Source organism: Rhinatrema bivittatum, chromosome 3, assembly GCF_901001135.1.
Source record: "Rhinatrema bivittatum chromosome 3, aRhiBiv1.1, whole genome shotgun sequence".
Classification (NCBI taxonomy): Eukaryota; Metazoa; Chordata; class Amphibia; order Gymnophiona; family Rhinatrematidae; genus Rhinatrema; species Rhinatrema bivittatum.
The window spans coordinates 286232165-286247970 of NC_042617.1; the positions used below are offsets into that span (position 1 = coordinate 286232165).

At 46.6% G+C, this 15806-nt stretch overlaps 1 protein-coding gene across 1 annotated transcript in view; it reads right to left on the reverse strand.

The window, feature by feature from the left end:
• The window catches only part of LOC115088750 (extensin-like), a 34634-nt gene extending 21990 nt beyond the window's left edge, over positions 1 to 12644 (reverse strand). Inside the window, exons 1-4 of the mRNA XM_029596985.1 lie at positions 12620 to 12644; positions 5189 to 5210; positions 4138 to 4195; positions 2247 to 2277 (exon numbers count right to left, since the gene is read on the reverse strand). Coding sequence (XP_029452845.1) covers positions 2247 to 2277; positions 4138 to 4182 — 76 coding nt within the window. The 5' untranslated portion in view covers positions 4183 to 4195; positions 5189 to 5210; positions 12620 to 12644. The remainder of the gene's footprint in view (positions 1 to 2246; positions 2278 to 4137; positions 4196 to 5188; positions 5211 to 12619) is intronic.
• Positions 12645 to 15806: the final 3162 nt, after the last annotated feature.

Here is a 15806-nt window from a genome sequence, read left to right on the forward strand (position 1 = left end):
ACAGTTGTTTCACCTAACTTTTGACGGAACCTGCGGAGATAGAGCGGTGGAGAAGGGTTTGTTTAATGGGAGCAGATATGGGATGGGCCAAATTGCCTCCTATTTAATACATTACAACAATATTACCCGGTTTCTACAGTAGACGGATTTGCCTATAACCAGCTTATTCATTTCTTTACCTCAGCGAGGGTCGGTCAGGAGCTTATAATGAGCCGATCTCTTTTTAAACATTATTGTGTTTGAGCTGAGAAGCCTACCAAGCCCATATCTAAGATCTATGCCCTAATCAATCAGGAATCCCAGGGGAAAATGGCGTTCCAGCTTGCATGGGAGAGAGACCTGGAGGGTGCCCTTGGAGCTGAGGAGTGGGATCAATGTTTCCTAGCTATTAGCAGGGGCTCGGTCTCCTCCCTAATAAAGGAGAATGGGTACAAGGTATTATATTGTTGGTATTTGACTCCAGCTCAGTTGAGTCAGATGTCTCATGGATCTAATGATAGGTGTTGGAAGGGCTGGGGAGCCCAGGGTATGTTTTTTCATTTGTGGTGGTCCTGTCCGGAAGTAATTAAGTTATGGGAGGCCGTGCTCCACTTTATTTACACATTAATTGGTTTCACAGTCCCCAGAGATCCCAAAATCTGCTTACTGTGCATAGCAAGAGCTGTGGGAGATAAGTCTTTCCAATGTTGGGTACAGCAGGTTTTCACTACTACCAGATGTGAGATTGCGTTCTGGTGGCAGAAGTCCTCAGTTTCTTCCTTACTAGATGTATGTTCCAGAATTGACAGAGTTTGTTATACGGGGAAATTAACAAATATAAGAAATGACAGGCTAACTAGTTTTGAGAGGATACGGTATCCCTACTTACGGTGGAAGCTCAAGTTCACGATGAGTGTTGGGAAATGAGAGGATATACAGGCTTTCAACTCCAAGTTGCTAGTTATCTAAGCTTTTGCCCATGGTTTCCTGTACTGTTCGCTAGTATTCTTCTCTCTGTGCCTTATCCGCAATCATTCTTCATCTGGACACTGTCTTACCTGATGTCTTTACACTGAGTATGACCGGGGGGGGTTTGAAGGGTTCTGGGTTTAAAGAACACAGCCATTCCTTTTTTGCTTGTTGGCTGTAAAGATTTTTATTGTTTGCATTATGCTCACATATTACTGTATTTCAGAGCTTATGTGTGAAGGTTGTAAAAGTGATAGTGTTGCTACTTGTTTTTCTCAATAAACAGTTAATTATGAAAAAAAGAAAGAGTCTTTCCTGGGCGCAGGTAGCTAATGGGTGTAACACAGCAGACATACAGGTGATTTCCATTGCTTCCATGCTATTTTGTCCCCACTTGTCTGCCCATAGAAATAGCAGGTCCAGAGTATATGGATTCTATCAGTGCACGATATTGCAGATACTGATCTTCAAAGGCAAACATCACAGACTGATTCCATTTTTTCCCTTTGTAAATGTGCTGTAAATTTAACAGGCTTCAAGAGCTCAATTAAATTTCCCACCCTGCTGGCAATTGAAGACTTTCCCTGGAATTACCAGATTGTTTAAGGAGCGATACCCTACAAGCAGTCAAGCTTCAACAGCAGCTGGGATATACACTTAGCAGTGTGTCAGGAAGAACTGGGCAGTCTCAATGGGCCAATTGGTCTTTATCCGCTCTCCTCTGTTGTGTTACTATCTCTGAGTAATTTAGATTCAGTCCTAGGGCAGAGAATCTCTCCATTAGTGTGTGGAGATCACTGATGCAGATGTTAAGAGGACAGGACTGAGGTCACCTTCCTGTCCCTCTCTCTCCTGCCTGAGGCCTCTGCGTGGCATTTAGATTTCTTTTACAACTCACAGAGATGATAAAGGGGGATCACCAAACTGAGAGTTTGTCTTGTGTTCCCAAATACCTTGCTATGGCCCTAGTTGCATACATGGCCATGGTACAGAAATGTGCACACCGCCGCTGCATGCAGGAATTGAGGGGTGGTCGTGCTGCAGGGAGTGGGCCTGATGTATAGAAATGTCATGTCACTTTGGCTTGCCCCCTATTCCTACTTCATCTCCCTCTTGTCCCTATGCACTTCTGTCTAGTGATGCTACTGCCCTCATTCTCGTGTGTCTGTGCTTTTAGGAATACTCTTTTGTTTTATTTTGGTTTAACTTTGTTTTATGTGCTGTTGTGTAATTTTGTTGAATTCGCATGAGGCATTTTTAGATTACAATAAAAGGTGGAAAAAAATGTAAATACTTACATTTCCGATCAAAAAATGCCATGCTATCCTGCTAGAAAAAGAAATGAAAAAATAGCATCACTCATCTTTATTTTTATTTGTTTATTTATGAACTTTATTATACCGATGTCCGTAGAAAACATCACACCGGTTTACAATTAACCAAGAAAGAAGGAAAATTTGACTCTATAAGGGTCAAAGACTTGACAGGTGATATTCAGCACTACTTAGCTGGATAAGTAAGGATTTATTTTGCCAAGTGGCTGCAGCTGAATAGTAGGTCTAAAATTAGCCGGATAAAACTTATCAAGTTAAGTTTAAACTTATTTGGGTATATTCGGTGTCATAGCCATGCCGTTGAATATCCCATGTATGTTAGCTAGATCAGTCTTATTTATGTAACGTAGGCCTAGAGCCACTAAGTCACAATGTTTTATCAAGGAGGGGGGTCACCGTGATAGTGGGGGCCCCTTCTCCGAAAAAACATTATGGCTGTATGGCACGTTCTTTTGTCTCACGTCCAAATACCACCGGACAAAAGAATGTGGTGAGCGTCCCTTTAACACAAAGGTGGCCTCAACCTCATGGGACCACAATCACCTTAAACAGCCACTGCCCCCCCCCCCCCCCCCGCCCCAGAAAAATGGTGGATAAACTGGGAGGTTGAGTGGGAGTCAGTGCTGACCCCCGTCTCAAGCCAGGTCTTCCACAAGAGGGGGCCCAAACCCCCTAAATGGTCAAAAAAGTAAAAATACTGCCGTGCGGCAATGATACAGACTCAAATGATACAGACTCAAAACTTGGCTCTTCAGTCAAGCCTTTACTTAATCTTCAATCGACCCATCCTTCCTTATAGACACATCTGTATCCAGACCAAATCACATCCTTATAGACACATCTGTATCCAGACCAAATCACATCCTTATAGACACATCTGTATCCAGACCAAATCACATCCTTATAGACACATCTGTATCCAGACCAAATCACATCCTTATAGACACATCTGTATCCAGACCAAATCACATCCTTATAGACACATCTGTATCCAGACCAAATCTCAGTTTTCGCGTTCTGGTCTCCTGATCCTGACATGGCGTCCTACCTAAGTTTAGCTTTAATTTTTTGTTATTTGTACCCTTAAATTATGTTATTTGTACCCTTTGATACCAGTTCCATTATCCCTTGTTCGATGTAATGCATTCGTTTAATGCTGTTTCTCGTTTCGCTGTAAACCGATCTGATATGTTCTTTTGCACATGAATGTTGGTATAAAAAAAAGTTTAAAATAAATAAATAAATAGATAAATAAATAAATACAGGCCCCTCCACCCCCATCCCCAAGTCAACCATAAAATATAGGGTCCCGACCCCCTTCCCATACCCACCCCCACCTCTCTAAGTCAAACAGGTTCCTGGTCCTCCCTCCCTATACCCAGCCACCGAAAGCCAAATAAAATAAATGATGGCCCTGACCATTACCCCACTACTCGACCCCACCTTGCAGCACCATCCCCCACCCCTACCCTCCTCCTGCACTCCCCAAACCTTCAAATTAGGTAGTGAATCCCTCGTCTGGGCCGGGATGTCCCCTAGCACCCCACCCAGTCGGTGCCATTTTCCATAATGGCACTAACATGACCTTGATCCAGCTTTGTGACTGGGCAAGGTCCAGGGATCGGACCTCAGCCACACAGCCGAGACAAATGCAAAATATCATGTATATCATGCAATATCGCAGCATTAGTGCTCTACCTCAGCAATATCACGTGATATATGCAATATAACTCATGTTTGAGGGCTAACATGGCTTCATGTATTTCCCTGGGGCTTTTGAATATCAAGCCCTTAAAATTAAGCCAGAAGAACTCTACATATTTTAAAAGATCAAGATTTTTGACAGGGCACTCACCCAATTGTCCAAATTATTTTGGAGCTCCAAAGTGAGGGCTTCCATTTCTTGTTCTTTTCTTAGGGGAAAAATCATTTAGAAGATGGTTAGGATAAGACTGGCATAAGTACATAAAAAGTCTAGCATCCTCCCTACAAAGCCCTTCAGTCTCTCAGCCCGGGGTAGGGGAATCTTTTCCAGGTATCTTGGTATTTAAATCACCAGTAAGAATGTGTAAATCCAATAAAATCTGGCTCATGGCTCAGGCCACAGCACAAGGGTTCATATTCAGATCACCCAGCCAGCAGGGCAGTGCCGTACTGAGGACCAGAGAGGAAGGGAAGATGGCCCCGACCAATCAATCAGCACTGCTGAGGATGCACCTTGGAGTGAGGGTTGTTTCCTGTGCTGCCTGGCAAGACCATCTGGGGAGGAGGTGTGGGTCAAAAGAGACCGTTAAGGGAAGGAAGGGGCTAACAAAATAAAGACATAAAAATTTGGTTTAGGAATATTTCTTTTCATTATACGTTTGTAACCCACTTTATTTTTGGAATATCCATATAACCTGTGGATCATAGTTTACTCCAAATAATGATGCAATTTGCAACAAAATCTACTGTGGACTGGAGAAGAATTTGCAGATGTGACAAAATCAAAGGCAGAGTTTGCCAGCAATTACTGCATTTTAAAGAAATGCTGAAGTGGATATTTTCTTTTTCAGGAACTGTGGCAAAATCTGTGATTTCCCCAGAATGGAAGCGGTCCTAAATCCCTCTGATCTAATGGCATGGTAAAGTGAATCATCCCAGAGCCAGTTCTCCAAACCTCCAGCCCGAGAAGAGCTCAAGTTCCCTCCTGCTGAAAAGAATGAGAATGAACAAACTGGGATGGAGGTTATACGGGTGACTTCACGCATCCTCAGTGATCTCGATGGTCCCTGAGAGATGACATCACACACCACGCATGCATCCCTCCGCAGCTCGTGTGATAGAAGCAGCAGGTGAAGGCCCCATGATTGGTGCAGAACATGGGACGGAAAAATTACTTTAAGCAATGTGACAGATCCATTTACCTTTCCAATTTTATTTCCAAATCTGTAAAAAAAAAAGAAAAAATGAAGAATTATTTATAGTTTCTATGGCTGAAAAGTTAGAAGTCAATTTTCAAAGGAAAATTAGTTCTTACCTGTTAATTTTCGTTCCTGTAGTACCTCGGATCAGTCCAGACTGTGGGTTGAGCCTCCTTTCCAGCAGGTGGAGACAGACTAAAACTTGAAGGATGCCCTATATCAGGACAGAGCCTATCCTCTAACCCTTCAGTATAACGTATGTCAAAGCAGAAAACAAGAAAACCAAAGTAGGATCAAGCAAGTAACCATAAAGCTCAATGGAGCAACTGTAGAAAAATGTAAGGAACATGGTGTAACTACCCACTCTTGCATATTCTTGGCATGAGAACAACCAAGGCTTCCGGTGTTTTTGCTCAGTATTTTTGTACAAAATTGAGATAGACTCTGAAGATCTGCAAGAAAAAACTGCTTCGAGAGGACAGAAATAGACAAACAGGGAAGGGTGTCTGGACTGATCCGTAGTACTACAGGAATGAAAATTAACAGGTAAGAACTAATTTTCCTTTCCCTGTACGTACGCGGATCAGTCCAGACTGTGGGATGTACCAAAGCTTCCCTAAAACGGGTGGGATCAAGACAGTCCCGCTCGAAGCACTGGTAGCCCAAAAGAACCGAAGCAGAGCTTACACATCCAGGCGATAGTGTCGAGCAAAAAGAGATAAGGACGCCCAAGTATGAACTGCATAAATCGCCCTTGGAGAGAACAAAGAATGTTCGCCCAAGAAGGAGCTCAGGAACGCAAAGAATGAGTCGGAAGACCCTCGGGGAACCGCCAGGCCATGACAAAGAACAACCGAAGAGATCACTTCCTGCAACTAGCGCGCTATAGTGGACTCAGAAGCCGGCTTTCCCCGATTGGACCCACTCTAGGGAACAGGAAGATGGACCGATGCACGAAGGCCATTGGGGACCAGGAAATAGAGCAAGAGAACTCGTATGGAAGCGAGGTAACTGAGACCCGTATGGCATCAAGATAACGGGGACCGTCACCAGACACAGGAGAAATGCGGGGAGTTCCGCCGACCGAAGGACAAAGAAGTTAGACAAAGGTTCACCAAAAAGGAAGGGCCCGTACGAGGGCTACCCTGGAGTCAGAAGATCGCAAAAAGGGTTCCCGACAGGACAGCGCTTGGATCTGACGAGCAGAGGAGATAAGACCAGAAGACAGTCTTAAGCGTAAGGGCCTGCAGGGTGATGCGATGGAGAGGGTCGAACAGAGCTGTACAGAGGGGTCCGAACAACCGAGTGAAAACTTTACGATGGACAAGTGGGCGAGAAGGTGGATGTTGATGCCTGACGCCCCTGAAAGTCCAAATCGCAAACGGGTGGCCGCTCAGGGACGAACTGCCACTCGACCCAGGAGAGAGCTGAGGGGGTTGACTGGTACGCGCCGAGAGCGAAGGAAAGACCCTCTGAGAGACTGCCTTGGAGAAGAAAGGACTAACGAGATCGGTGCGGAGTACGCCGAAAAACCCGACTTCGCACAAACAAACTCAAGCACGTTCCAGATGCGCACGTACGCCAGGGAGTCGACCGTTTCCGGGCCCGAAGCAAGGCGAAGACGGCCTCCTCCGAAAAACCCTCGCACCGGAGACATCGCCGTTCAAAAAGGCAGGGTGCTAGACAAGCGTGAACGGCCTGTTCGAAAAATACAGGTCCCTGACTAGAGAGCCGAGGAAGATGGCGTAGCCGTAGAGGTCCGACCATCGCTAGGTTAAGAAAAACTGCGAGCCAAGGCCTGAACGGCCCCTCGGGTGCTACCAGAACCATGGGACACAGGTGGAGAACTATCCATCTGAGAACTTTCCCGACCAGAGACCACGGGGGGCGGGAAGTAGAAAAAGACGTACCGCCGGCCAAGGGAGAGCCAAGGCAACTACGCCTGCCGAGCCGTGGTCCCTCCAGCGGAAGAACCAATCTACCATGGTATTGAGAAGAGTCGCCATGAGGCCCATTTGGGAGGGGACCACCTGTCGATGAGAAAACCATGGTTCAGCCAAAGCATTCCCACTCCCCGGGATCTAGCGACTGACGACGGAGAAAGCAACCTGAACATTCCCCTAGCCCGCGGAGTGGGAGGCCGCCGGGCACTGTAGGTGTCGCTTTGCCCAGGCGAAGAGAAGGCTGGTGTCCAGGGCCACTCACGGACTGCGAGCGCCACCTGGGTGATGGAAGCAAGCCACGGTGGTGGAGTTGTCGGGCAAGACCCGTAGCACCTTGCCGCGTATGAGAGGAAGAAACTCCAGAAGAGCTAGGAACATCGCCCGAGCCTCCGTAATGTGCCAGCGAGACGGAGACGCTGGCCAGGTTCCCTGGGCATACTGGGAGAGGCAGACCACGCCTCAGCCCGAAAGACTAGCATCCGTGGGCACTATCGTCCACTGGGGAACTTGGAGAGGTAGGCCCGGTAGCAAAAGAAGAAGATGGGGGAATCTACCCCTGCAAGACGGCGACGGTAGAGCCCAAGAACAGGAGAACTGTGTGAGACTGTTCTGCCAGTGGCTGCCAACGGGACAGCAAAGTTATTTAGAACAGTCATATTGGAGCAAGGGCCCAAGGGACTAGGTCAAGGGTAGGAGCCGAGGAGCCCGAGATATGCAGGCAGGCACAAGCCGTCAAAGAAGGAAGCAAGGGCAGACTCTGAAACCGGCCGAACAACTTGAGGGCCCGCGCACGAGGCAAGAAGACCTTGCCTACCCGGGTGTCGAAGTGGATTCTCAAGTACTCTAACTCCGGGAAGGGCTGAAGATTGCTCTAAGAGAAATACAGTATCCACCCCAGGGACGCAAAGAGAGCTAGCAAGTGATACATCGACCGCCGACAAAGAACCTCCGCCTTGGCCCTGGCGCGCCAGATGCCTAGATAAGAGTAGATGAGGAGTCCTGCCATCAACACCTAGACATTGGTGAAGATGCAAGGTTCCATCGCGAGTCCAAAGGGAAGCGCCCAGAACTCGAAGTCCCGGCGGAGGACGCGAGCGCGAAGAGACTATGGCAGCCACGATGAAACGGAAAATGGAATATGCCACTGTGAGAAACGAGTGGGGCGAGGAATGCCCCGGGGCAGGACGGCACAAGTATGCTCACAGGGTGTGCATGCGGAGAAGCGGGAACAGAGAGCCCGGGGACTCTTGTGAGGTCTAAGAGTGAACAAAGAAAATAGGATAGTGGCCTGCGGCAAGTACGTTGGCTGGGACCGGGGCCTCCGCGCCCAGACACAGGAGCTTGGCGGGGGTTTGCTCCACCGTATGCCGCAGGGACCGACCACCCGGGGAAACGGGAAAAAAGATCCCGCCAAACTCGAGGAAGGCGAAGACGTACCCATGTTTGAGAACGTCGAGGACCCCTTGGTCCGACCGGAGCCGGACCCAGTCCGCGGAGAAGAGGGAAAGGCAACCGCCTCAAAAGGGGACCGAAGAATGAGGCAAAGATACTCCGGAGTATGTGCAGGCATAAGGATTGAGCGTGTGGGCTAACCCTCGCGAGAGTGATGGCACCCACAAGAATGCTGCGACAAAAACTGTGATCACAAAGGACAAACCCCCCTGAGGAGTCACCATGCCCACGTGGGGTATACCGACTCTGGCCCCGAAAGCGTGGACTAGAGGGTATAAAGGACCAGGATGGTTACGGACGGGCCACCGGGAGCTGATGGCCCCTACCGTCCCCTAAGGAATCCCTAGTCTCTCAAGGTCCTGGACAAGGAACAGATTACCTCTGAATGGCAACGTACCCCACTGGGCTGAGGAGGCCGGAGCGGCCGACCAGTGGCGCAGCTTGAGGAGCCATGTGGCGAACATCTCCGAGGCAATCGCTTCCGGCTGGAGGTGGAGAAGGGTCGAATGCGCAGCCTCTGGCCACAGGAGGTCCCGGGCGCAGAGGAAATTTGCCGATGACCCCATGTGAGACCTGCCCACAGCAGGAACTGCAGCAAATAGTGGAACATATCCCCGGCACTAAAACATCAGAGAGCGCATCAAAGGAGCCTCGAGCAGGCATACCGAGGCTGCTTGAAAACAGGGAAAAACCCTCCTGAAACGCGACCGCAGAAGGAGTCCACGGAGTGATTATGGGGTTTCCTTTTTTTTTTTTTTTTTTAAACAAAGCATGCCACCGGGAGGGGAAGCTCATTCAGGGCACGGCCCGACCGTGGAGCCTGCGAAAGCCGCAGGCGCAACTGTTTGGGCGTGGAAGGAAGGAGAAGGCGCTTGCCAAAACCAGGATCCCGCCAGGACCGGGGCCATATCCGTAAGCAAGAGGCGGCACCAGGAAGATTAGCTAACGCAACCGTGTTGTCTATAGGATCCGGGAGTACTGGGATCCATCGGGGGGGCAGGGAGGGGGCACCTCCGGGACCACCCGTGCCTAAGGGACCCCGGGGGCTCCGCAGCCGGCCGAACTATGAACGGCACGGAGTGGGGACATTTTTGTTTAAATCGATTACGAATTACCGATTTAATTAATCAATTAATTAATTAATTTTACATTGATTTGTCCCAGGGGGAGGCAAGGGGGGGACCTGCCACCTCCTCCTGCATGCTCACTAAAGGGAATTTACGCAGGAGGAGGAGGGAAAAAACACAGAAAAAACAAGCCCAAAAATCCCGGGTGGGGGAGGGGAAGGGGGAGGCGAGGGGGTGACAAAAAACCCTTCCTGGGGGGCTGGGGGGCTCAAATAGGGGGTAGCTGCAAAAAAATCAGCCCCCCAGCCCCAGGGAGCTCCGAAAACGGAGCCGATAAAAAATCCAAAATGGCCACCGTTCCCGGGTTTCCCGACCCGAGAACGGCCTGGCCAAGCTCTGGGGACGAGATCCCCGGGATAAATTTGCCTTCCCTGCCGAGGAGGGACCTTCCCCACCCGGCAGGGAGGCACAGAAGAAATCCCCACGGCAAAAACTTGATGGGGGCTGGCAGAAAAGAGGCAGGCTGCCTGCCCGCGGCAAAGAGAGAGCCGCTCTGAGGAAAAAAAGCCTGCAGAGAAACAATTTGATTGACAGCCTGGAGGCCAGGAGTGAAGCAGGGGAGAATCCTGCTAACTCCTGCCTGTCTGGCTGCTGGTTCAAGCCTCCTGAGACCCGAAGAAGAAAAATATGGGTCTACTGCTGCAAATAAGCTGGAGGTAGGGGAATACCTGCAACTTATAATAAGTGAAATTCCTCTTTTAAATATTTATTCACTTTTTTTTTTTTTAACTGAGCGCAGCAGTCGGGTTCTAAACCCTCTCGGCAGCCAGAGGGGGGGGAGATGAGACCCGGAGAGACTCTGTCCCCACACCTGGAAGAGGAACGGACTCAGGTTATGCAGCGCACAAGGGGCAAAGCCCCCCTGAGACCGGCAAGAGCTGGGAGATGGAACCGTCAAACACAGAAGAAAAGGAAAAAATCACTAAAGAAGAAGTCCCATACTACTAAGGAAAATAAGAATAAATACTTGCTTGATCCGAGAGGAAGAAAAAAGAAAAGGCTGACTAGCCTAAGCAGAGAACGAAGGGTGAGCTGCTGCACCTGCTGGAGACAGACGAATACTGAAGGGTTAGAGGATAGGCTCTGTCCTGATATAGGGCATCCTTCAAGTTTTAGTCTGTCTCCACCTGCTGGAAAGGAGGCTCAACCCACAGTCTGGACTGATCCGGGTACATACAGGGAATGGGATTTATCTGGGTTACTAAGCTGTTCCATTCTTTCAGTTTTTTAAAAGTCACCCTACACTTTAACTATAAATCTTCAGAGCAGCTGCTTTTTATTGTAATTTTTTTTGTTGTTCATGTAATTTTAAGAATGTTTTCAATGGAAGATGCTTTGGACATGGGATAATGTGGTCTATACATTTTTAAAATAGATAAATAACTAAATAAAATTATCCCCCTGACATTTCTACTACTGCAGATTTTCAAGTCATCTGGAAATGGGCACTTTTTCCATTCTAAGCCTTTCACAATGTCAATAGTAAAGACTCTGAGAAGGATCAGGGCGAGCACTGATCCTTAGGGCATTACCTTGGCCACATTCCCTTCACCAGATTGGACACCATGGTCCATAACTGTTCTGGTGCTTAAACAACTTCTCTCTTAGTTTATAATTTTTGTTCTAACTCTCATAACTCACTCACTAGTCTTTTGTGTGGAAAATTGTTAAAAGTCTTAGTAAAACCAGATAGACCACATCTACTGTACCCCTTGATCTGTGGTCATTTCATCAAAGAAAACAATCAATTTTGCCTGGCAAGATCTTCCTTTTGTGATTCCTTTTATCCACTAGCTTCATGGTATTGCACTATTTTTTCCTTTAATAGTTCTCTATTAATTTGCCTCCTTCAGATGTCAAACAAACAGGTCCCTATTCTTCTGCTTTACCTTTGCAATACAATATCTGTCACAGGCCAATGCAATATCATGCATGTAAAAACGTGCATCCAAAATGGGCGCACATATTTTTAAACGTGTGCACATCCACGTCTCCTGGGTGCTCAATGCAATATGCAAATGAGCTGCCGTGCTAAAAGGACACACAATGGATAATTGGTGCATCCCTTGCGCTCTGCATCGGGTGCCCAGAGCAGCCTGGCCAGTGCTTCCTCCCCCATCCTTGTCAGTGAAAAGAACCAAATGGGAACATCCCTGCCAGAGGATGGAGGAGGAAGCTCTGGCCAGGCTGCTCTGGGCATCCGATGCAGAGCGCAAGGGATGCACCAATCCCATTTCCGGACAGCCTTCAGAAAGGGGATTGAACCTTTCATTGACATGTGACAGTGAATGGACCAATCAGCAGTACGTAAAGCAGTGAATATATTAATAAAGTGCCCTGTGTATGCATGTTACCAAAACGGATGCTGAATTTATGAGTGTCTGTTTTATTCCCAGCAGCTAATTTACTGGCACAATATGCACACACAATATACATGCTCCTGAGCGTGTATATTGAGGATGTATATTGTGTGCGCTGAAATTTTTTTTTTTTTAATGTCAAGACATTTTTTGCATCATACTATCAAGTAGAAGCACAGAAAAGCACATTTTTTGTTTTTAAGTTGAGTCCTTGACATGTGGGAAGACTTTAAGCCTGCTCCAACAGGTATAAAATTTGACAAGTTAAAAAGTGTGCTTCGGCTGCACGGGGTTTTTTTGCATCGTGGGGTAATGGCTAATGGAATTTACATCTGATGAGCGCTATTAGCTATGTGCAAGTCTGGAGGCACATTTTGGACGTGCTGATCTCCTTATTGCAATCAGGTTTATGAACGCACTTCCAAAATGCACGTCCAAACATTCATTAACCTATGCACTAGGCTCAGCGCACGATATTGCATTAGCCTGATACAATCTAAAGCTTAGAAGAAAGAGACATTAATATAAAAATCATGTTTTGATAATGTTTACCTCTTATCCGAATTTGCTCTAAATTTAGCTGGAAAGCAATAAATATATGGTTAATTACATGTTTTATTTTTCTACATGAATGAATAAGCAAGCACAATCTCCATATATCACTGCACTCAGAAGCCAAAGACTATGGAGGGTGATGAGACTTTCTGTATAAAGGTTGTAGGGCATCAAAGCTTGGGAGATATAAGACTGAACCCCTCCCCCCCAAAAAAAAATAAACAGGGCTGCTAAGAAGAGAATGATTTGAGATGATACTGAGATGAGAGATGTTTGCAGATAAGGAGGTTCAACCAGGAGTGTTGTTATAGTTCAAGAGAGGAGTGGGGTGCTGGAGTGAAGGAGTTCAGGAATCAGGTCTCAATTTGGAAGAAAAAGAGACTGAGGGAACTGGTGTGGATGGAGAATTGCATCCAACATCTTTATCTCCCTTTCTCTGGCTCTGAGCCCCCTCCCAGTCATCTTTTCCTCCCTCTCAGCATCTTTTATCCTCCGTTTCTACCTCTCAAGCTCTTCCACTCCTCCATCTCTCTCTCATCCCTTTCATATTTATTTATTTTATTTATTTATAGGTTTTTTTATACCGAAGTATTGGTGAAGGCCTTCACTCCAGTTTACATTTTAAACAACGAGATACAGAGAACAATCAAATGATAACTAACATGTAGCTTAACAAAAAAAACAATCAAGTGATAACTTTAACATATAATATTAAACGAGGGGTATTTACATGTAGTATATTCGAGAGGGGTTAGACGAGAAAGACATTTTAATATGAAAAGGCTGTGTTGGAAAATACAGTGCTATCAGAGAGGTCAGCAGGGGGGGTTGGGGTGGGCTAGGAGGGAACAAGAGGAGGAGAGTGAAGAATATACAAGGTGGGGGCAGGGTGTGGAAATGGAGGAGAGGACAAGGTGGAGGAGGTAGGGGAAGTGCTGTGGGTGTCAAACTTGTTGGCTTATCCAATCCCATCTTTGTATGCTCGTTTGAAGAGCCATGTTTTGAGTAGTTTTTTGAACATAGATGTGTTGTTTTGTGTCCGGAGGTTGGATGGGAGGGAGTTCCAGAGGTGGGGTCCGGCTATTGAGAATGCTCTATTCCTTGTGGTGGATAATTTGGCTGCGCTGACTGGTGGGATTACGAGTTGAGATTTGTTGGTTGATCTAGTGCATCGTTGAGATTGGTGAGTTTGGATTAGGGATTCGAAGCATTCAGAGTTGTTGTGGTGGACAGCGTGGTGAATGATTGTCAGGGTTTTGTACTCTATCCTTTTTTCAATGGGGAGCCAATGTAGTTCCTTCAGTACAGGTGTGATATGATCGGTTCTTTTGAGGCCGGTGAGAATTCGAGCAGTGGAGTTTTGGACAATTTGCAGTGGGTGTATGGCTGATTTTGGTAGCCCTAACAAGAGGGAGTTGCAGTAGTCGATGCCAAAGAATATCAGGGCTTGGAGAATGGTTCTGAAGTCGGAGTGGTTGAGTAAGGGTTTGAGGTGTTTGAGGATGGAAAGTTTGTGGAAGCCTTCATTTGTTTTAGTGGTGATATGTTTCTTGAGATTGAGTTGGGGGTCGATCCAGAATCCAAGGTCTTTGACAAATTCTCTTAGTTTGATGGGGGTGTTATCGATGAAGATGGGGTGGGTCAAGTGATCGCCAGAGATGTTTTTTTTGATCAGCATACATTCAGTTTTATCGGTGTTGATGCAGAGCTTAAGTAGGAGTTTGATTCGGTTGATGGTTGAGGCAGCGATTTTTAGAGTGTTTTCAAGGGAGGCTGAGACAGGGATGATTAGTTGGATGTCGTCAGCATATAGGAAGTGGGTGATGGAGAGGCTTGATAGAAGTTGGCAGAGAGGTAGTAAGTAGATGTTAAAAAGGATGGCGGATAGTGAGGAACCTTGTGGTACACCAGTATCAAGAGGGATGGGGTCGGAGATGTGGTTGTTTAGGTTGACCTTGTAGGTTCTGTTTTGGAGGAAGGAGGAGAACCATTTTAGTGTTTTTCCAGATAGGCCTATCTCGGAGAGCCTGGTGATTAGGCTACTGTGTTCGACTGTGTCGAATGCAGCGGAAAGGTCGAGTAGGATGAGAATGTACCGTTGATCGTGGTCGAAGCCTCGTAAAATTGTGTTGGTTAGGTTGGTGAGCAGTGTTTCTGTACTATTTTTTTTCTGAAGCCGTGTTGAGATGGGTACAGGATGTTCTTTGCGTCAAGGTGGTCGTTCAGCTGTTTAAGAGCGGCTTTCTCGGTTAGCTTGGCGAGGAATGAGAGGTTTGAGATTGGGCGGTAGTTACTTAGGTCTGAGGGGTCGAGGTTCTTTTTTTTTAATATTGGTTTTATGGTGGCTACTTTTAGGTTGGTTGGAAGAGCACCTTCTTCCAGAGATTTGTTAATGATTGAAGAGATGGTCGGTGCAATTGTTTGGGAGATTTCTTTTAGAGTGTGGGTAGGTATTGTATCAAGCTCGTGTCTGGCTGGATTCAGAGTTTTGATGAGTTTCTCTGTATCAGAGATTGATATCGGATCGAAATGGTCCCAGGGTGGAATGTTTGTGCGATTTGGGATTGTATTAAAGGAGGAGGTATTTGTAATTTTTTCTGATATCTTTCTGATTTTGTTCTTGAAGAAAATTGCGAGGTCTTGGCTTAGGTTTTTTTGAGATATGTTGGTATTATTGTTCACTGTGATTAGATTGTTTACGATGTTGAAGAGGGATTTGGGTTTGTTTGTGGAGTTTAGGATTTTTTTGCTGTAATATTCTTTTTTTGCTTTGTTTATTAGGTTTTTGTAGTAGGCGAGGTAGGTTCGGTATCTTTGAAGAGTTAACTGGTCTTTGTTTCTTCTCCATTCTTTCTCTTTCCTTCTAAGGTTAGATTTGGTCTCTTTTAGCAGTGGATTGAACCATGGGTTGTTTTGGGTTCTTGAGTTAATTTTTTTGGTTCTTTCAGGGTTTATGGAGTTGGCTGTTTGTGTTGTTATTTGGTGCCAGGATTGAGTGGCGTTGGGGATATTGGAGAGATCGATGTTTGGTAGATGTTTTTCGAGTTCCTGTTGGAGTAGGTCGGGGGAGGATGGAGGTCGGTATTTAAGTGAGAGTGAGTTGTTGGTTTCGAGCTTTTTGATTGCCGTGGGGTGGGTTTTGCACTGTAGAAGGTAGTGGTCTGACCATGGTACTTGGGAGTAG